At 44.8% G+C, this 21,810-nt stretch overlaps 1 protein-coding gene across 5 annotated transcripts in view; it reads left to right on the forward strand.

Moving 5' to 3' along the window:
• Positions 1–1,710: 1,710 nt before the first annotated feature.
• Positions 1,711–21,810, forward strand: part of LOC6601580 (PDZ and LIM domain protein Zasp) — a 56,773-nt gene continuing 36,673 nt past the window's right edge. For 4 of the 5 annotated variants that reach the window (XM_026985487.1, XM_026985488.1, XM_026985489.1 and 1 more), the window contains exons 1-2: positions 3,514–3,799; positions 16,009–16,135. In XM_026985487.1, coding sequence (XP_026841288.1) covers positions 16,025–16,135 — 111 coding nt within the window. In that variant the 5' untranslated portion in view covers positions 3,514–3,799; positions 16,009–16,024. Of the gene's footprint in view, positions 1,824–3,513; positions 3,800–16,008; positions 16,136–21,810 lie in introns of those variants that run through there. The other variant, XM_026985490.1, reaches the window with a different exon arrangement.

Raw genomic sequence — 21,810 nt, forward strand, 5'->3', positions numbered from 1 at the left:
CTTATTTCCAGGCAATTTCCTGGCTTATTCACTCATTGATTTGTAGTGTCAAGCAGGGGGAAGGGGCAACGCAATTACCCGCATGCCAACAGCGCATGCGTGACATTTCCAAGATGACTACGCGCCGGCGCGTTGTCGTTTCCTTTAGTTGCGGTCGGTGATCTGGGATCTAGACTGTGGGGTTGGGGTCTGTAACAAAATAGTTGCTAAATGATTTACAGTCGCTTTCGACCCAAGATGACGGGCCTAGCACTTTTAGTTTCTGTCCTGCCGCCCCAATGGGGTATGGGACTGGCTCTGGCTCTTGGTCAATATCATGGCAAAGAGCCCGAATCGGGATGACATGGGATGGGATATTAACCGGTTTCCGGGGCAACTGCTCAGTTTTGATCGCCTTTTGGTCGGAGCGAAGTGGAAGGAGGCAGGGCGGGGCGGCAGGAAGAAGTGCATTTTGTTTTCTGTTTTTGGCGCTGAAAAGGAAAATCAGACGGCCGCTGCAGAAGAGGAGTGCTGCAGTGTGCTTGGGCCGTGAAGTCGTCACCCAGATTATCAGGAAACTGGAGGAACCAGTTCCGCCAGCGTGATCCGATGTGGCATGCAGCCTAAATATAGAATGAGACCCCAGTCCAGTCCAGAATCCTCAATCCCGATCCCTGAGCTCAAGCTGAATTTCAGAGTTGATCCCGATCCCATTTTTTTTTTATAGTGTCGAAAAGGGGGGCCTTTTGTCCGCTCCTAGAAGTTTTGGCTGGCTTTTCGGTTTCAGTAGCTGTTCCGGGATGGTGCTGCTGCTGCTGGTGCTGCGTCTATTTATCTTATCAGCAAGTGCCGCACACAAGCGCAGATACAGATATACGTACAGATACAGATACAGCTAATACAGGGAGAGTAGCTTGCACACCTTTCGGCTGGCTGCTTACCTGTTGATTTCTGCTGCAGTCATAAAGAGAGACAGAAGAAGAGAGAGCGCTCTCTCGAGCGTAAATATGTATGTGTGTGTGTGGGTGTTATTATACCCTGCAGTCAAGGAAGTACATGGGGTATATTAGATTCTTGTAGATGCTTAGATAAGCCAGAAAAAAGACGTTTCCAACCTTATAAATACCATATACTTGTATATTCCATATTCCTTTGTCCGCCCGTCAGATCTCAGAGGCTATAAGAGCAACCGGTTTTATCTGTATCACTGTATCAATTGAATCTCAAAATGATATGTGGGTAGGGAGGGAGAATCCTCATTACGCGAAACAATATTTTATAAATACGAGAAAATCCATTAGATTGCAGAAACGATCGGATCAGAATGAAGAAAACGGCGGAGTGAGGGAGATATAATGGAACTTCGTTGCTGAGAAGATCTAAAGAGAGAGAGGAAAAGAGGACATTAGGTGCAAAAAGCATAAACGCAGTAAATGAATTATGTGTCTAATAAATCATAAGATTACACATAGAAATACTGGGTATATTGTAGTCGAGTGTCGCGGAACGTATGCTACGACTCTCAGCGCTTCGACTGGTTCTTTGTTGTTGTTTTTCCCCCTAGTATCTTGGTATCTGTGTGTGCATTCGCGAACGTCGCTTGGCAGCTACGACTTTAGCCCGTATCGGCCTCACATTCGTTCGAACGCAACGATCGCGCGCGGTTGTCTCGCCCCAGCGGAACCGTAACAGAAACAGAAACAAAAACCAAAACAGAAACCGAACCCAGAAGCAGAAAGAGAACAAGAAGGAACCCAAGAATCGCAAAGAACCGAATTGCTTTTTTTCGCAGTCCCGAAACAAAGAAAACACCCAGACCCCAGTTCCAGTTCCAGACCCGAAGTGTGAGTGCAAGTGTGAGTGTGTGCAATTGGCCAAGTTCTTGTTTTGGTCCGAAATCATAAGAGCTCCCAGAGCCGAGCCGATTACCATTCAAAGGGTTCGTGAATTCGATACGAGTGTGATTCATACGAAAAAAAAACTACAAAAACTGACCATTGGCCGAGCCTAATCCCCCGTTGTATTTGACTTGGAGTTGAGTCAGCATCCAGCAACAAACACACACGAAAAGCAAAAGTGTTAACCGCCAGAAATTGTGTAACTGTTGTCATCTTGACGCAATTAAAATTAAAACCAACAAAAGCGAAACCGAATCCGAAAGATCATCAAGATGCGGTCTTTAAACTTAATTTCTATGTCAGTCTTCGCGCTGACAATCGTGTGACAAGAGAGGGCCCTCCCCTCCTCCACTGGCATTCCATTGGCGGGCGATATCAGTGCTGGTTGTTTTTATTTTGGCAACATTTTTGGGTGATTTGATTGAATCGGCCTTAATATCAGTTTTTTTTCGGCACCCTCCGAACATGATTTAATTAAAAGCTCAAATTGTTTTTTCCACCAAGAACCACCAACCACACAAAAAGTGTTCGTGTGTGAAAGAGAGAGAGAGAGAGCCAGAAGGGCGATGGGTTTATTACTTGTTTGCTCTTCTTCATAGCTTTTTTATGATACGCGTACTACTACACATGTACTATATAGAAACCATCCAAATATTATATTTATCGTATTTATCCATTAGGCAGCCGCCATGCCATGTTTTTCCACATTATTCGTATTTTTTGTGCCTGATTGAGCATCGGATTCGGTAATGGAAAAAATGTGTGCAGCATTTTGGCTTTAAATGCTTTATGGTTTAATTTTCTCGTTCAGCAACAGCATCAGCAGACGATTTTTAAAGGCGACCCCAAGACTGCCCGAAGACTCATGATTGATGAATCGATTATTGGCAAACATTTAATGGATCTCTCAGCGATTGAGTTAGCGATGAGTCATCCTTTGTTGTTTTCTGTACTCTTATCATCTCCCGAAGACCTAAATATAGCCCGATCTGGGACTCCGTTGTGGGCGGTTGGAAAACAGGATCATGGGAAATAGTTAACTCACAGAAACAGAAACCGAAAGCACCTGCACAACTTAGTTGTAAAAAATAGACAGACTTGCCAATAGTGCGTTTCATTATGAAGAGTGCCTCATTTGTTTATCCTCTAGATCTGCAAAAAGTAATTACCTTTATAGATCCATCGAATCGACAATCTACCCCATACAGCCATGAAACGCACTGTACACATCCGTGTGTGTGTGTGCTGGGAAATGAAAACAAAATACAAACAATTAGCAAAATAACAAAATACAGTACAAATCCCGAAACCAAGAACCAAATATAAGAACTACAGAAGGCAGACAGACATTGGCAGCCGTCTGGGATTTAATTTTTGTATTTTTTTGTAGCTTTGTAGCCGCTGCTCCTCTGCCTCTGCCACTGCCACTGCCACTGCTCTTTCCGTATCGGTTGGGAATTGAGAACCAACAATGTCTATATAGTGAGGGGCCTCTGTCTGTGGCGGCCCGAAAGCAGAGCCACCGACTGCGGCGTCGACGGCGGCGATGCCAGCGATGTGGTTGAAAAGATTTTCCCATTCGAAAAAATAAAGCGAAATGCACATCAAAATTTTTCGGTTTCGTTTTTTGCTTTAGTTGAGAGAAAATCGTCGCTTAGTTAACGTCGCCCCAAAAGAACTGTACATTCTACTGGCACCGTCGTACTATCGGAGCACTATCGAGAAGAACAGATCCGAAACACACGAAACATACAGATCCGAGATCCGAGAAATCAAAGTTAAAAAATCTAAATCAATACCGAAACCAAAACCGAACCAATCCTAATCCAAAACCGAATCGGAACAGCTCGGACGCCAGTCCATTTCCACATCCACATCCGCATCCGTTGTACTAATCGTATACTCCGATCATCAGCAGCAAAGTGTGTATAATCTGAACAGTACCTATAAAATATATATAAAGTTATACAATAACTGATAGATCAGTTCCCCATTTTATCCCTATATATCTACCCCTTTACAGTCCTTTAGTGTGTGAGTGTGTGTGAAGGTTAAGCCAACAAATAATGAAAATCAATTACGAAACAAAATAAAGTGCACGATTTGCAATTTAAATCATAGTCTGGATTGCTAAAATAACTAAAGATATATATCTTTTTTAGATACAGATAGACACAGATACAGATACACAGCTAGACATACGTCGTAGATCTTCGGCTCGTTGAAATTGAATAAAAATTATATATATATTTTTCAAAAACGAGAAGCGAGAAAATTTTTAGAACATTTTCAAGGTGAGTTTATTTATAGCGGCCGCGGAATGGCTGCTGGCTGCTGGCTACTGGCGCGGATTGGATTTTCGCTTCCTCTGGCGACCACCAGATACAGATACTCGTACAGTATCTGCGAGACAGCGGTACACAAATTGCGAAAGTGTTTGGCGCCATAATTTCTGCGACATACCCGAGATATTTCTTATTAATGATGAAGCGGGGTGGCTCTAGGTCGGCCCCCTCCCCACTTCCACCCACCGGTGCCAAGGAAAAGAAAGAAAATAAGAAAAAATTATTTTTCACTTGGCAATCGTCGTCGCCGTCGCGCTGGCAGGCAATTGCTTGTGCGATTTTCTTGGCTACTCTTTCTAGTTTTTCCTTTTTTGCTTGATCTATTTTCGTTCAGGCTTTCGCTCTCTCTCTTTCGTTCACTCTCTCGTTCTCGCTCTCTAGCTCTCTGATATCACGTATGCGCCGCTGTGAATGGTCGTTCTCTCGTTTTCGATTTTCCATCCAGCAGTGGTGTTTGTGGTGTAATTCTACCAATATTCTTGAGGTTTCTCCTTCGATTCTATTGGGTTTAGAGTTCAGTGAACCCCTTGACCATCATCACTCACTCGACGAACGTCAGTCAATGAATCAATCAATCGATCAGCCCCCATGCACCTTTTTAGAGCTCTCCGAATAACAGTTCGTCACTTTTCCAATTATAGTGGGGCTGTAATCATATTTTCAAAATGAATCGATGGGTGGGCCGATAAGCCCTCCCCATAAATATTTGTGCGCTAATGGCTACTGTGGAAGATCTACTCCACTCGTACTCGTAGAATGAATGAATGAATCGCCCTTGTGTTTGCACGCCTTTCATCGCGTTTATCAGTTCGTGTCGCAATTAATTATCAAGTGGATCGCCAAAGAACTTTTCTGCTGTTGTATGCTGCTGCTGTCTGCAGTTGGGGATCGTAAATTAGGGCCGCCCAGGAAATGTTGCAAAGCTCATTAGAATGCCACAATCCGACTCTCTAGAGTTCTCATTCACATCCTATTTTCCGGCAAACTGGCAGGCAGCAGGAAGGGAGGAATGAAATGAAGGCATTCCCCGAGTGCGTGACAATATTTCATGGCTCGACTTCGTGCAATCACTATATATATAATCAGGGAACTTATTAGGAGGGGGGGAGACATGCTCTACATATTTTCAAACAGCTTTTGCGTATATTTTAATTAGTGCCTACCCTCTCCCTCTCCGACCCTTCCTTCTCGACAGCCACTCCGCATTGCACTGGCATTTTGCTTTTGCAGAAAATCATTTCTCAAGAATTTAACCTTCATGAACTGTCATTCTATAGGTTGTGTGTTGCATGCCCGCCCTCTCAGCTTGCTGAGGCATGCACATATTGTATTTCTCAGTGCATTTCAGGGTTCGTATGTCATTCAGCAAACTGAACGCGAATCAAGACCGAAAGACAATAATTAAAGAGCATTCGAGACGAGCTTCGGGAGAGAGCGGAATACAGGGTGCTCCGCGGCGGCATTCGACCTCATTCGAGCTAATCTTGAAGTCGAAATTGGGAGAAGTACTTCAGTTTCATGGTTTCATTTTTCGCTTTCTATGGTTGAAAAATGATCATCCAGAATGGGACATACATCGCCTGTTCCACCCACCCCTCTGTTGACTCTCATCTGGCGAATCCTTTGCGACGACCAGCCCCTGACCTTAACTACTTACATATGTATCTTTTGGCCATCACTTTGTCACTTTCCAAATACGCATCATTCGTTGCCAGTGCAAGACTTGTGGCTGGCACACTTTCGCAGAGATCACGAGAAGAGAGGCGGGGGAGTTACACAATACCAGAGAGTATACGAGAGTATTCGAGTGTTCGAGTAGCAATTTGCGTAAAAGTAATCACGTATCCGACGCCTTGCAATTATATAACCGCAATGCGTTCAAAATAAACACCCACAGAGGCAGAGACAGGCAGAGGCACAGACAGGCAGAGGGGCAGAGATTCCATAAAGAAAAAGAAGTGCAGACAACAGTCAGTGCGGACGCGGACTCAACTCTCGTCTCTCTCTCCGTCTCGCTGTCTTTCTGCACCACAAACGTGACTGGCAAACAATTTTCGGTTTCATCGCCTCGAAAAGAGCCACAAAACCCATCGCAAGATGGCCAGAGGATAGGGGGATTGGGGCTAGGGTTAAGTGGTTTGCTCCGCTTCGGGGGAAACCCGCATCACCGAGTGGCTTCGCGACCAGAGTCCCGCTTTTGTTTATGAATTTAACCGAAAACCGAAAATATATATTTATTTTGGCTAAAACGCTGAACAAATTATAATTTTCATGCGGCGGCGCGCGCCCATAAATCACAACGTGCAACATTTACGTGCAGCATTTATTTTCCCTGGGGATTGGAATCGAGAATTAATTGCCACGAACATTTGCCCGAGCATTTTTAAATGTTTAAATGTTCATTGTGGAATGTTGGTGTTGGGAGGGCTGTTCAAGAGATATTCCAATTTCAATTCGAATACGATTTTCATTGGAAAAAATATTGCATAGTGTATCAGAAACCTATTTTCGTTGGCCTTGCCTTCCGCCCCCACAGTGGAGCTGTACCCGTACCCATACCCGTAAACTTACCCACACCCGGATCCGGACTCGTATTTATTTGCTCAGCATTTCGGATTTTCGGTGTTTTCGGTCTTCAAACCGAATCTATTTCGATCGACAACTGAAAAAGACGTCAATGCCAAAGTCAGAAATTTCAAAATCTGATTGACGAAGGCAAAACGAAAGCGAAAGCACAAGCAAAAGTGGGAGGAAAAGTATCTCAATCGAAATCTGAATGAAAATTACTGTGGGGCCGAGAGCCCCCATCCATAACCTTACCCTTGCTGACCCTGGGCCGGGCAGCCTTCTGCCGATTCGGAGGAGGAGCAGAGATCTCTCTCTCTCTCTCTCTTCGTCTGGGAGAACCATACATCGGGGGCCAATGCAGCTCGTATTACGTCGTGATGCTGTTCCCCTCCCCGCAAAGAGCTGGAGGCACCGGGCACTCGAAATAGTTTCGTTTCGTTAAGAGATGATATTTTTAGGACCCGAAAGTGACACTTGTCCGTGTCCATTACCACGGATGACAAATGGTTTTGCAGAGGCAAACATTTCAGATGTTTAGCATTTCATTTAGTTTCTGATTAATACGTATCCACACACACAGAAGGAGCAACAGCAGCAACATAAATGGGGGCAGAGGGCAGAGGCATGTTTCAACAAATTCATTCGAGTGTTTCCAATGTTCTCAGAATGTTCGCTGGATGCTGAAATCGGGCCGAAACGAGTCGTCCGTCGAGTCGGGCCCAGCACTTTGTCAGCCTTAATTGCAGCACTTTGTAAAGTGTCACAGCGACTGAGGAGGAGGAGTGGGATAGGGATATGGGCTGGATGGTGGCATGCAACAAGTGTGCCGCCTGTGAGCCTTCTCCTAAAAACGGAACAGCGCTTTTGTCTATTTTCGACAGAATTGTCGGCTGCCATTCCAGCGGTAGGTGGCATTATCTTTCTGGCTTTCTGGCCTCCCAATTAGCGACGGAAATTTGCATTTTCCCAATTGCATTTCGGTTAATCGCATTTTGTTAACCCATTAAAGCCTACCAATTATGCACAAAAAGGTAATTACAGAAAGCGGAAAGCACACAAAAAAAAGCGAAATGGGGAAACAGAGAAGGAATGAGGAAAGAGGAGAGCAGAGGAAGGGGGAAATAGTTTTCAGTTAATTTCATTTTGTTCATTAATGTTAAATCAAATGGCAAATCAATTCCACACTGTATCTATATATGTATCTGTATCTGTGTCTGTATCTGTAGCTGTAGCTGTGGCTGGGGACTCTGTCCGATAATCTTGTTGACTGCATAATGAGCTACAATCGGGTAGTTAAAAACAGGGATAGACAGGGACTACTCAATTCCTATAGAGAGATGGAATCCAACTAATCAATAGAGAAAAAAGTCTCTCTCTCTTCATAGATATCGTATAAGTTTCACATAAAGGGGAATCTTTGATATATTCTGGGGAATCTTAGAAATCGTTTAGTTCTTAGAACAGAGATATTCATCATCTTAAATCTTAGCCTCTCTTCCTGAGCTTCTACACTGTGTGGTGTTCTACGACAAACAAAGTAAAAGATATCCCAGATATCAGAGAGATCTATAGATAAAGTTAGCGAAGATGATGATGCTTTTATCTTTCGCATAGATAAGGGATACATTTAAAAATAGTTTTTTTCTCTTTATTCTATATTTCTCTTTATATTTTTGTACTTAAAGCTCCCTCCACAACGATGTACGACTTCCCCTTTGAAAGGGAACAAAAGTTTAAATTAAATTTGCGCACAGAAAATCCCATGCAAAGAGCAGGTTGACGTGCCTATTAAATTGTCATTATCTATGCCACATAATGGACTGGGTACCCTCGTCCCCCTCTCCCACTCAACTCTCTCTCTTTCTGTTCTATGTACTTTTTGTGCGGCTAATTAAATAAATGCGCTGATAATTACGCTTTATTAGCTCAGAACAACTAATATGGCATTAACTATTCCAGTGACAGATTTTAAATTATATTTTGCGTATTTTTTATAGCCCGACTTCCGAGGATTTCCGCAGATCTATGTATACTATACATATATATATATATTTGCGTTGGTTTTAATCGAATTGTTCATAGGAAAGGAGAGGAGCGGGGAGCGGGCAGAGTTCTGTGTCTGCTTTGTGCAGAAAGTTTAATTTATGGGATTTGGTTTTTTGATTGTTTTCTATTATATTTAATTACATTTCGACCGCCAGAGCCACGTTCCTTCTCCCCATCATCGAAGGGTAAATAATGTGATATCGGTTCGACATTTATCTCTATGCTTTATAGTATTTCAGCTGATTTTTGCGCGGCTTTAAGTCCCGTTTACTTGTCGTAATCGAAACTCGACACAAAAACAGTTTCCGAACAAAGAAAAAACCTTGTAAGGGAGCGAGGCAGAGCTTCTGTTTCGGAATCTGCATATGGATATCTGCCGCTTTAAATGCATTCTTTTGGTTTTTATATACACAATTTAATAAATATTTACCCTGGCATATGCCATATGCCATACACGGCAGCGACCAGCAACATTTTGCATGACTGTGCACCGACCGACGGGGCTCCATGTTTGCACTACTGCTCAGTGCTCAGGGCTCCCCCCGCCACCAACACTGATCCAAAAATAGCTACAACAGAACGTGCCACGAGTATAAGTTAAATGAGTTTAGGCAGGGAATAACTATCTCTGATTAAAATTTGCATTGAATCTCGTTCATCGCGAAATATTAATCAGTTTTTGTTGCACGAATAATTATAAATCCTGTAAAGGGAAATCAAATTGCCGCATAAACCCCGCCGACGCAGAAGGAGCGAGAGGGATCCTACTATATAGAATTTACATATTTTATAAGCAAAAATTCATATTTATGCAATTACAGGCAAATATTTGAAATTGCCAATTGGGAATAAAAGTTGCCACAAAAAAGAACAAAATAAAAGCAAGAGAGAAAAGCCTTTAAGCGAGTGACTCGGCTCGACAGGGAGATACCCAGTAATCAGCATCTAATCATCATGTTGTTTCTCGAACTGTGCCAGAGTGGAGGAGTATCATATCCTGTGGCATATTGTGGAGGTCAAGATCCAATATACCCCTGAAATACTCTATAGGGAAGGGATGGAGGGGTTGTGGAATGGGGGTCATAAATATACCCTCGATAGGGAATTACAATTTTCATCAGGGTTGCATTGAATTGCGGAATTGTTTTTTGCGGAATTCGGTACGCAGTCAAAGGGAGGATTACAGTGTGGTAATGAACTTATCCCCACCTGTCGACCACCTTCTGGGGATGAGCCCGCTCCCCTACGCTCTCTCCATATCTGGATAGACCTGCAAGCGGTTCGTAGGAAGAGCCCCCCAATTCTGTATCGGTATCTGCATCTGTGTATACGTGTGTGTGTTTGTTTTCCATTCAAAAAATTGCCACATTCAATGTCACTTGCATTCTTTTGTTGCACTCTCTCTCTCTCTCTCTCTGTCTGTCTCTCTCTTGCTGCTTGCTGACAAAGCACTTGAAAAGCAAAGCGCCAAAGCGAAGAAAATAATCACAAAAGGAACCTGCAAAAGAAAGCAACAACAACACCAAGAATATGCCTGGCAAAGTGTCACTTTTGTCAGCTATTCCATCTCTCTCTCTCTCTCTCTCTCTCTCTTGATGCTCTTGCGCGTGCTTTCGTGCCTAGTGCAAAAATATTAAAAATATCAAACAATCAGACAAGAGGAGTGTGTTTGTTTTTCTATACACGTACAGTCGCGGTCAAAAGACTAGCACCAATGACAGATCTTGTCTTAGTTTCCCATATAATCATTCTCTTGAATTAAAGCCCTCTAAGAATGATAGATTTGTTTGGCTTACTTTAAGAACGTGGCTTTTCTTTTGCAGTGTTCTTATAATTTTTGTACAAACAAGAGGAACACATCTTAGCACTGCTATTATTTTGACTGTAAGTGCAGTTGTGCGGGCCATGCGAGTGACGATGCCAAAACAGAAGTTTTCATGCTGTGTTTTTTGGTCGCTTTTCTTCTGCTGCTGCTGCTGCCAGCCATGCTGCATCTCTTTTTTCAAATACTCAAGTGTTTTGATGCACTGACAGCTGCAGACATCTCTACATATACATACATACTGTGTGTGTGGTGCTGCTCTGTTTGAGTGTGCGTGGGAGTTAGCAAAACTTTTTTCCGCGCTTGATAAGCGCCGTGTATGGCAAAAAGTCGTCGAGCCGTTGAGTTACGCCCATTTAGCACGCGCATTGCATTAGACAGCGACAGCCTGAAGAGCAACAGAGTTTGCGGTGGGGGTGGGGCGGGAGGCATGTCCTGGCAGCCGCAAGCACGAGCGCACACATGACGTCACGTCACGTCACGTTGCATCAGTGCAGGAAGCAGTCAAAGCGAGTGCATCGGGGCATCGACACAGAGAACACCCTGCATAGTCGACTTGAAAGTACTTGAAAGCCTCGCTTTGTATGAAGTGTCTACCTGATTATCTAATTATCTACAATCCTATCTTTGGGCCATAAGAGTATGGTTTAAAGCAAAGACTGCACAATACCAAGATATGGCATCTGAAACAAATTTAATTTCCATTTTCGGTCGATGCTTCGTTGTACTTCAATCCTACTGCCTACTCGCTTTCGTCTTGGGCAGCTGAGTCGGTCCCACAGCCCGAAAACAGTATAAACAGTTTTTGCTTAAAGTGAAACTTCCTTTACTGCTCCCCCAACACATGAACGTGTACCCTTTCTCCACTACTCTGCCCCTCTACAGGGTACACAGAAATCACTCGGCCCTCGGCTGAATTTTAACAATCCCCTGCTCTCTCGCACTCTGGTCTCCCTCGATCCCCACTGACAACTTCAGTTTCACTCAGCAGCAGCCAAAGTTTAGTTTTGGCCAGGCCAACAAAAGCGCGTCAGGCGCACAAAAAACAGCACCAAAGAAGAAGAAAAAATAAGGTTTCGAGTGGAGGTAAGGGGAGAGAGTGAAGAGTGGAGAGGGGCAGAGAAAAGACTGAGAGAAAGAGAGAGAGAGAGAGAGAAAAAGGGCGCTGAGCAGTTTGAAGTGTACGTGAAATTTGCATAAATGCGAAATCAACGCGTTCGCTACTTGGCGCTCGCCTAACCCACCCCCTCCGCCACCGCCACCGTTTTCCCCTGGGGGCAGCGGAAAGGAAACTGCAGACCAGAGCAGAGCACTTTGCCACACATATGGTTGTGTGGCTGTTGATAGGGCATTTGCATGGCTTGTTATTTCTCGACTGCTTTTTTCCACTCCTAATTCTAGTCGAATCCAACTTTTGCCTGTTAGTGGGTGAATGTCGCTGTGGCTGTGGCTGTCGCTCTGGAGCAGAGCAGAGGTTTCTCACTTTTATTTGCCCCAAAGAGCCAAACACATCAACAGCAGCAGCCAGCAACAACAAACAGAATGGAAGGCCATGCCTTCGGGTGTCGAAGCTTAAGATACCCTAAAAGATGCATCGTTGCATGCATCTCATCTAAATCAAAATACCCTCGCTCGAAGGGCATTAACATCTTTGAAGTAGTTTCTCGCTTCTTAGGGTTTTGGGTGCCACTCCACTCGACTCGACTTCGGGGCAGCAGAAGAATGGAAGTATGGAAGCTGCAAAAGCTGTAGCTGCCTCACTCGAGTGCCTTTTAATGAGCTGTTGGCCATGCAGTTTATTAATGTGCTGAGAGAGCAGGCAGAGGCCTGGCAAGAGGCAGACAGACACATCCACAAAAGCACAACAGCTACAGATACAGCTATAGAAGGAATTTGTTTAGAGATTGTGTGGCTCATTAGGGCTGCTGGGAGGCTGGCCAATTGATAAACATATTCAGGTGGAAATCGATGTGCAGTCAAGAGTAAACAGCCGAAAAGTAGGAGGAAAGTACAGAGGAGCCACAGTTTGGCCCCTTCTAAGCGATATGGCCATTCATTGAAAGCTTGCTCGTGCAGCCAGAAGTTCCACTGTATTTCGGTTGGAAAGCTCTTTTCGAACTCCATTAGAGACGCACTTAGATGAAGCAGGGGATACTCGTACTCGTGCTCGTTGGATGCTTCCACGTTTGTTGAGCAGCGTGCGAAATGGCCAAATCGAATCAAATTTTCGACCCAAAACTGCCTTTCCTCTCCACTCCACTTAACTTCCATCCCCACTCTCTTCTAGCTACCGTTCACCATGACATCATCTGTGGCAGCAGCAGCATCATAATCATCATCATCGGCTTTGACATCTGATGGTTCAACTTGGGTTTGGGTTTCGGTTTTGTGGTTCGATTCCCTTCGCTCTTTATTTTCTTTTGTCTTCTGTTTTCGCTGTTCTCTCTTCTACTTCTATTTCCATTTTGTTGTTTTCACTATTGCTGTTGTTATGGTGAGAGTGTAGGAGGAGGAAGAGGAGGGGAAACTACTAATGACAAAAGCGATACTCCTGCAATAGAGTAAAAACTGTTTACGATGGAAGTTTAAATGGTCATAAAGGAGGAAGTAGTAGTAGCAGTAGTAGGAGCCAGGAATGCCCTTAAAGAAGGTGGATTTATCGAAGAAAATCAAAAGTACTTCCGGGCATACACTCTACAGGGGTGTGGTTGCCGCGTGTCGTCTCGACCATTTCCATAATTTTTGCATATCCGAATGCAGGAAATCGACTTAAAATTCCGCCACTCTTCGTGCCACAATCTCTCTGTATCTCTCACTCTCTCCCTCTGCCACTCTTTCGGCCACACAATAACTTTTATTCAATTTCTGCGAATATCAGTGCTTTGCATCCATCCATCCATCCACCAAAATGTGTTGGCCATAAATCTTTGGAATTAGCGCATGCAAATTGATTTGTTGCTTTCGCTCCTGAATCAAAAATTCAGTCATTGCAGTGCGGATGGGGGGCGGACGGAGGGTGTGGCAGAGTGGCATGACAGAGTGGCAGGTTGCACAAGGGGCATAAATAAATTGTAATTTGCCAATCGTGAGTGTGTGTGTATGTGGGGCTGTAAAAGTTGGTTTTAGCGTTCCAGGAAATGGCCAACGTGTCCCCCGGCCCCACCCGCCTCCCCCCTCTGACAGGTTATTAGTCATGAAGCTGCCATGGGTATTGAGGGGGAGGGGGGCCAGGCCAGGCCTGGGGAGGTCCCGGTGTCTGGGTGGGAGTTTGAGTTTGGTTCCGGATCCAGTGTCAAATAATTTGTGTGCTAATTGCCGGTGGCATATGGAAAGTAGGTCTCCGATAAACAGAGCTGGCCCCCAAATAACCATAGGTATCCAGAGGTTCTGTCAGAAGCCAGAAGCTCATAGTATTAGGGCAAACACATACATTTATTCTACATTTATTAGGTGGTGCACTCTCGTCTCCTCATGTCAATCTTGTCAATGGGTTTGTCAGCCGCAGAGCATCCTTTGGCCAAGAGCATTTGAGCCAGTAATTAGCCAGGAATGCTAACAGAACAGAACACCTATAGCTATAGCTCCTGCTACTCCTATTCCAACTCCTACTCCTGCTCCTGCTCCTCCGGAACGTGTTCACCCTGGCACTTTCGTGTTGTTGCGCTTTTTCTTCTTTCAGTCGTCTGGCACTTTGAAGCCTTTGGCTCTCTCTCTCTAGCTCTGGCTCTGGCACTGGCTTCTCGCATTTATTTAATATTTTAATTAAATTATTTCTGTGCATGTGCATACTCCACGTTAGGCGGTTGCTTGGGACGGGGGGATTCGCTGGGGCGTCTAATGGGCCAACTTCATGGGGCACAAAGTATTTACATGCAAATGCCGCCAACGTGTTACGGCCTCTGCCTTGGCCTGAGCCGCCTCGAACCTGAGAGCCTGGACTCCTGGAGCCATGGAGTCGGAGCCGTAGCTCTGGCTGTGGCTGTTGGCTGTAGCACTGCTCCATGGAGCCATTACCACCCGCACTTAACGTTAATTAAACTGCTGTGTGTGCTAAAATGTGTCTTTTCCATATGTGGTACGGTACTCCTCTCTCATCCGCATCCGCATCTCGCATGCTCCCATGCTCCCATCCTCCTCCTTTTCCTGCTCTCTGACTCTCTCTCCTGCCAGCTGCTGTCGTTTTAATAGCTTAATGTAGTTACTTCCACTTTGAGTGTCTTCCACATGCTCTTCTCTTCCACAAGTGGGGCAAAAGAGAGCCAGCACAAAGAGCAAAAGAGAGGCACACACACACATGCATACAAACATATGTGCATATGTAAAGACAGAGGGAGACAGACAGAGGGAGAGCCAAACGCAGGAACAAATGTGTCTTTGCTAATAAAAAACACAACACTCAGCAAAATTGTTATGCAGCAAACTAAATCAACAGACACCCCTTATACCCTGTACCATACCCATTCCCCTCCCCTCCCCCCCCTGCAGACGCACATACGGCGTACAAATTACAAAGTTATGAGAGACAGAGAGACACAGTCGGGGGAACCCATGTAAGCCACACTTACAACACGGCTCTCAGGCTCCCAGCATGTGCCATTTCGGTGGCGCTTGCTTACAGCACTCACTGTGGCCACCACGCAGGCCAGGCTTCACTGCAGATAGAAGGCTGCTACAGGGGGGAGGGGAGTGTAGAGAGAATCTGTGTGTGCAAAAAAAAGGCGATATCTAACAAAGTTTAACTCATTTTATGTGAGTGCCCTCTAGTACAAGACCCTGGGGAGAGGACAGCCGAACCTTTAGAGCAGCAGGACATACAGAAGAAACTAGGGGATTCTAGACTGAGTTTAAGATCTAGAAATTGAAGGAAATTCAAACGGAAAGCTATCTGAGAAGACAGACATTTATTTTAGAATGAGTCTCCAAGAGTGTGCCTCTTTGGAATACATTTACAGGGCATTCCCCAGGTCGACTCTTCCTATGGCGTGCCAGAGCCTTTTGCAGTCAGTGAGCCGAATGTTTGGGCACACTCTCGAGGGAGCTTTTCTGCATACGAACCTGCCACACAGAACAGGGGGAGGCAGGGGCAGCTGCAGCTGGCACCCAGAGTGTAGCAGGTCCTGGTGCTGGTCCTGGTGTCTACGACTGGTGGCAGGATTAGCCTAGACATAGCTGAATAATGTCTTTATTAGTGGAGCTCCTCTCCACCAAAAAAAAGCAGCAGCAATCTCGGTCCATACCTCCATTTTAGTATTTTTTCGTGTGTGTGGGTTTCTGATTTCATTAATTAGTCGACGTACGTGATATCCAGTATATTATTATTATTTACGCTCTCCTCTTCTCTGTCTTACAGTCTGCGCAAATAGAAAATGGCTCAACCACAACTGCTGCAAGTGAAGCTGTCACGTTTCGATGCCCAGCCCTGGGGATTCCGGCTGCAGGGCGGCGTGGACTTTGCCCAGCCCCTCCTCGTGCAGAAGGTAAGCAAATTCCCCCCAAAAAAAGATTAGAATATACATACATATATGTATATGTATATGTATGTATGTTTCTGAGAGTCATGGAAACTAGAAATTGAAGTAGAGCTACTATAGAATCAAGAATGATGATCAATCGGTAAAGACAGAAACTACGCAGTAGAGCAATCCGTTTTTCTTCCCATTCGTGTTTGCTGAGAGCGAAAGAGAGTCACCGCAGCCGTCGGTGTTGGTGTCTGTGAGGGAGAAGTAAGGGAAGATCAGAAGTTCTGTGAGAGAGAGTATTACAACAGTCAGTAGTGCAGAAGCTGAAAGAAGCTATTACAGAAAGAGAGAGTTGAACCGGGAGTTGCAGGAGAAAGAAGAAGAGGATTCCTGCTGCCCACCTCCGACACATATTTGTATGTATGTATGTACTATATATCTAGATACATCGAGATATGTACATATGTATGTATATATATTCCTCGATTCCTCGATTGACAAATGGCCTTTCGGTGTCGGAAAACGCAAAGCGCGTAAAAATTAAATAAAAATTCGTTTTGGTGGCAGAAAAATATGGAAAAGCGAGCAGAAAAAAGCATATTAGTTGAGCAGTTAATTTATTTATGCGTTTAAGTGCTTCTCTTTTCGTTCAAAAATAAATCCTCGGGTATATGTTAGGTTTTTGGCTCTTTTTTTGCTCTGTTCGGTTTTTGGATTTGTTCATTTTCCGTGCGATTTTTGCGCACGTTACCCACAACCAATGAACTTTATATTTCCCATTTTCCCAACAAATTTCGCGCTCGCCAAACTAATTTGTACACAGATACACAAAGAGAAACACAGATACACATACACACTCGCATATAGACAGAAAACCAAACCCGAAATTTGTTAAACATTCATAAAAGATTTTTGAACAATTTTACATTTGTGGCGACATGCCACACGAATTTCGTTGCTAAATCATTTTGACAATTTTATGAGCTAGTGAATATAGAAGTGGGTGAGAAAAGGAGAAAAGGAGAGAAAGTTGTAAAATTAAATAGAATTAACATTGATTTAAACATAAATATATTAAAAAGTCTTTTTAATACTGCACATACATATTTAATCTAAAAATAAAAAACTTTAAAATAATTATATTGTATATTTTATATATGAAATATAATCAATTTATATAAAATATTTTCATATTTAAATTTCAATGTTAATATTTCAACTCTCTAAATCCAAGTGAAAATATAAAAAATGTAGATCTTTTTCTCTGGGTATAACATACATACAGTCCACTAAATGAATCAATATTATTAATCATCTTTTCAATATTTCGTCATTAGAAACCGGGTTTAAAGTGAATTCAGGCATGAAACTTAGCAACGGACTCGGATGAATCATGGATCGAACCATGAACCATAGAGCTCCCCGTCGCCGCCCTGACGGAATCCGCAGTTCCATTTCTGACTCAGACTCAATCTGCGACCCCTGCCGATAAGCGTCGCCCCACCGCGTCTTATCAGAAACCAATGCCAGGGGGTGCCAGGGGGTGCCAGGGGGGCATATTCCATACTGTTCCCGTCATTAATAGAATTTCTGCCATCGGAATGTGGTATGCGCAAGAAGGGAGTGAGTTAGGCTTTGTTATTGTGAGTCGAGGGGGTGGGCATTGCTGAAATTATTGATTCAGAGACATATAGAAATGTAGGTAATTGTCCGCACATTCCCCCTCCCACCAAATGTAGGTTGGGTATGTACTTTGCTGCGTTCCAAATGTAACGTGAAACAGAAATAACACATAAAACACACAAATTTCTGTTTTGTGTTCTGTTTTATGTTCTATTTGCTGTTTACTTTGGCATTACAAATGGGTTCCACTGAGCGGCATTTAGGCTAGTAGGCGTGGCACGTGCTAGATGGGCAGTTTTCTATTTTAACAGCTGTTTTCGGTGTCAATGCCGCACTCTCACTCCCACTACCCGCACAAAGATCTGTAAGTACTTAAAAAACTAAATATGTATATGAGCACTCGTACTAAAATGGACTTGCATTTAAATTGGTTTGTTGCATGTCATCCATCAATTAAAATCAGACACTCCGCGACGCCTGACGCAACGTCCTGTCCTGTCCCAATTAGTGGCATCCACATCCACAGAATCGGCAGCCGTCCGTCCCTGTCAATTAGCCAACGAGAACGAAGGCCAGGCCGCGAACAATGTTGGCCAAAAAGTGCATCAGTCAAGAGAGAGATTTATGCGAAAATCACAAAGCATAAAAGCAATGCAATTTGAACAATTTGAAATGGAAATATTTATGGATTACACGGCTCCCCGTCGCCGTCCCATTCCCACCAATCGTTGGGGATTGTTTGGTTTGTCTGCTCATGAATCGCGCTGCGCCGGGACCCTCCCTGAACTATCCCCTATCCTGGTTGACCTGTCAGGGGCAGAATCCACCTCGACTCCTCGTGGCCTGCCATCGTTTTTGGAACACTTCAAGCTCAATTGAATTTAGAATGGCGCACTTAAGCCGCATCCTTCGGAAGGAAGGAAGGAATGCCGCTGCTCCTGCGTAAAAACTTTCCTCGTAATGAGCTCCTGCGTTGCCAGGACACCGAGTCCTATGCAGCGGAACTCCACTCTCGACTCAAGTCGATGCTCTAACTGCCATTCGGTGCGGGGCCGGGGGCTGAGGAGCGTGCACCTTGACAACAAATCATCAACTCAGTCATCATCAGCATCCAATCATGTCAACTTCTCTAGCTCTTCAGCAGAAGAAGTCCTTCATCGGGCTCCTCCTCCTCATCGACATCCCATCTGAGGAGCCAGAAAATTGGTGGCTTTAAACGCTGCCACTGCTCATCAAAGATGCGGTACACGATTCCCAGTCGCATCCCTCTTTCATTAAACAACAGAGAAGAGATAGTAGAAGCAGGAGCAGAGGTTCCCGGGTTTCCGTAGGGGGCACATAAAAATAAGCTACTGAGCTGCTTAAATCCGATTAATTTATGATTTCTCGCTGGGAGGAGTCGCTCCTGAGTCCACTTCCTATCGAGGACATGAGTGGATCTTCGAACAGCTCTCGGAATTAAGTCCTTTTCCTGTTGCTCTCCGCCTGTCTGTCAGTTCTGTCAGTCCTGTCGTCCTGTGTGTGTTATAATCTTTATGCTCACGGATTTCCAACCCACCCACACAAAGGACTCCACTCAGAGAGAAAGAGGCTAAAGGGGGGTGGCCAGAAGGCAGAAGCCACGTTTATTTTTCATTATCAAGAGCAGAGTTCGTTTTGGGCCAAAGAGAAAAAACAGCGTCACAAAAAAGGCCAAAGTCAAATAAAAGCGAAAGCCAAAGCTCCATTCTCGGACTCCGTGGATCCCGTGAAACCACATCCGTACAAATAATGGAACAAATAAGTAATACAAAAGCATAAATTCGGTTTACTACTAATTCTCTGCTCCGTGGCCAAAGAGCACTCGGACGGATGTCCACAGTCCAATAAAAAAAGAGGAATATAGCAACCAGCAGCAGCTGAAGGAGGAGGAAAAGAACAGTCGGATAGCGACAGCGACGGCCGCATCAGTGTCGGCTATTAGCCAACTTAAAGTCTAGACGAGCCGAACGGGAACGGGCAGGTTGATCTCCCGGTGAGTGGGAGGGGGAGGGAGGACAGTGGATAACAAGCTACTGACGGCATCCAAGGCAACCGACGACGGCTATAGGATGGCAGATCCAGCCCACACATACCTACATGTATGTGTTCCCCCCAATGTCCTGCCTCTTAGTCTACGTTTTGTGTTCATGCAAATCTGTTTTTGGCTGATTTTTGTACCCTTCAACGAGAGGGTAATGAGGATTTATCCAAGATGTATGCACCCTGGGATCCTCTTAAAGAAACATTGAAACATAATGAAATGCCTCACGGCAGGAGGATCGATCCATAAACCATAAAAAAGGATTAAAGCCTCGTAAAGGGTATCCAAAGTTTGCGCTTCCAAGGTGAACTTTCCTGAGATTTTTTTGGTTCAGTTCAGTTCAGTTTCGTTTCGGTTTTGTTTCTGCTCGTTTTTCGGGCTTGTTTGTTTGCCTTCTCTCCTTTGCTCCTCCACACCCCTCTGCTGGCCATTAATTATTTGACTCCTGTCTGGGGCTGCCTTTGTGTCTGATGTTTGTCTTTGGCTCCGAACTATGCAGAATTCATAATTCTGCTCGTTGCATACCCTATTCGCGAATGGCCATATCACTGGTGCTCTGTTTTAGAGAATTCTCCTGCCAGCGAGGGTGTTTAGGGTTCCTTTCCTGCCTGCACTGCTCTGCACATGCTGGCTCTGAATGTCCCTCGCTTTGATTTGGAATCCTTTTGTAATTGAATACGAGCAGGTCCGACCCCAAAGACACCCTGTTGTTGCGGTTGCCGGGACAGCATTGAATGCCGTTTACCCAGTGCCAGTGGCAGTGGCTTTCAATTGTTGAATGTCGATTGTACTTGCACTTTTCTCCAGTCACAGTCGACCGCAGCAGGCGCCCACATGTCAACATAATGGCACACACAGGCGGCAGGGGACACCTGTGGCACGTGGCGAGGGCAGATGTCGGAAGACATCTCGGGCTGCGGTGGCTCACAATTTACTTGGACATTTTATTAATTGCAACACACGGCAGCAGCAGCAGCAACAGCAACAACACATAGATCCAGATACATGAAAATTGCATTTGTGCATTTGGTAGGAAAATGTACATTGTTGTTGAAATTTGTGTTGCGGTTTTTCCATCAAGACAGGAGTTTCCTTCGATCGAAGGAATGAAACCACAGAATTGCACTGCTTGTTGGATTGGGAGTACTTGGAGTGGGAGCCCCATTCAGTTTCCTTGTCTTTCGGTGGAGCACCAGAGCTCTGCCTCAGTAATTATCGTTCAAGCGTTAATTGATTTAATAAACGGGAATGGGTTGTGGCTATGTCTGTGGCTGGGGCTGTGGCTCTCTCGCTGCAGCTTCCTGTGATTCATCTCTGTCACTCCTCCAGTCGTCCACAAAAAGCGTAATTGATAAAAGCCGAGGCACAAACAAACAAACATATGTACATATGGGATACGATACGATATACAGGAAACAAGTGCAACAAAAAGGATAACCAGACAGTGATTAAGTGGTCGTCTCTGGCTCTTGGGCTGCATGGAGGATGCGTTGCGTTCCGTCATTCCGTCAGCGCCGTTGCCTTTTCGCATTTGATTGATTATCAATTTTCACCGGTCACATACGCTTTAAGGCTGTCCTGCCTTTGCCCCTGTCCCGGCCCCGTGGATCCAGGACAAACCAATCGAGAACTGGCGACTGGGTTGGGTCTCTTCCTCTCCAGTGACTGGCTGGATCGCATCGCATTGCATAGCATTGCCAATTTAAGAGTGTTGAAATTTATTGAACAATTTTCTGCAACTCCACATAAACGGTGTCTGTGCTTCCACATCTACATCCGCTGCCGCACCGCTGTTGGGTGGCGCCGCTTCCGTTTTGTTTCATGCCTCATGCCTCAGAGATGAGCAGGAAGCCTCGTGAGTAGCGGCGCCCCAAAGCTCTGCGGAATACACACCTCCATTGTGGTCATGGAGTCTGGCTCTCACGTTCGCATCGCTGCCCCCTCAAAAGGCAGGTACATTGCTGGCTTCTGCAAGTACGAGTACGAGAGTACGAGTATCTTCAGTCGC

Source organism: Drosophila persimilis, unplaced genomic scaffold, assembly GCF_003286085.1.
Source record: "Drosophila persimilis strain 14011-0111.01,24,50 unplaced genomic scaffold, DperRS2 tig00000002-arrow-pilon, whole genome shotgun sequence".
NCBI classification, from domain to species: domain Eukaryota; kingdom Metazoa; phylum Arthropoda; class Insecta; order Diptera; family Drosophilidae; genus Drosophila; species Drosophila persimilis.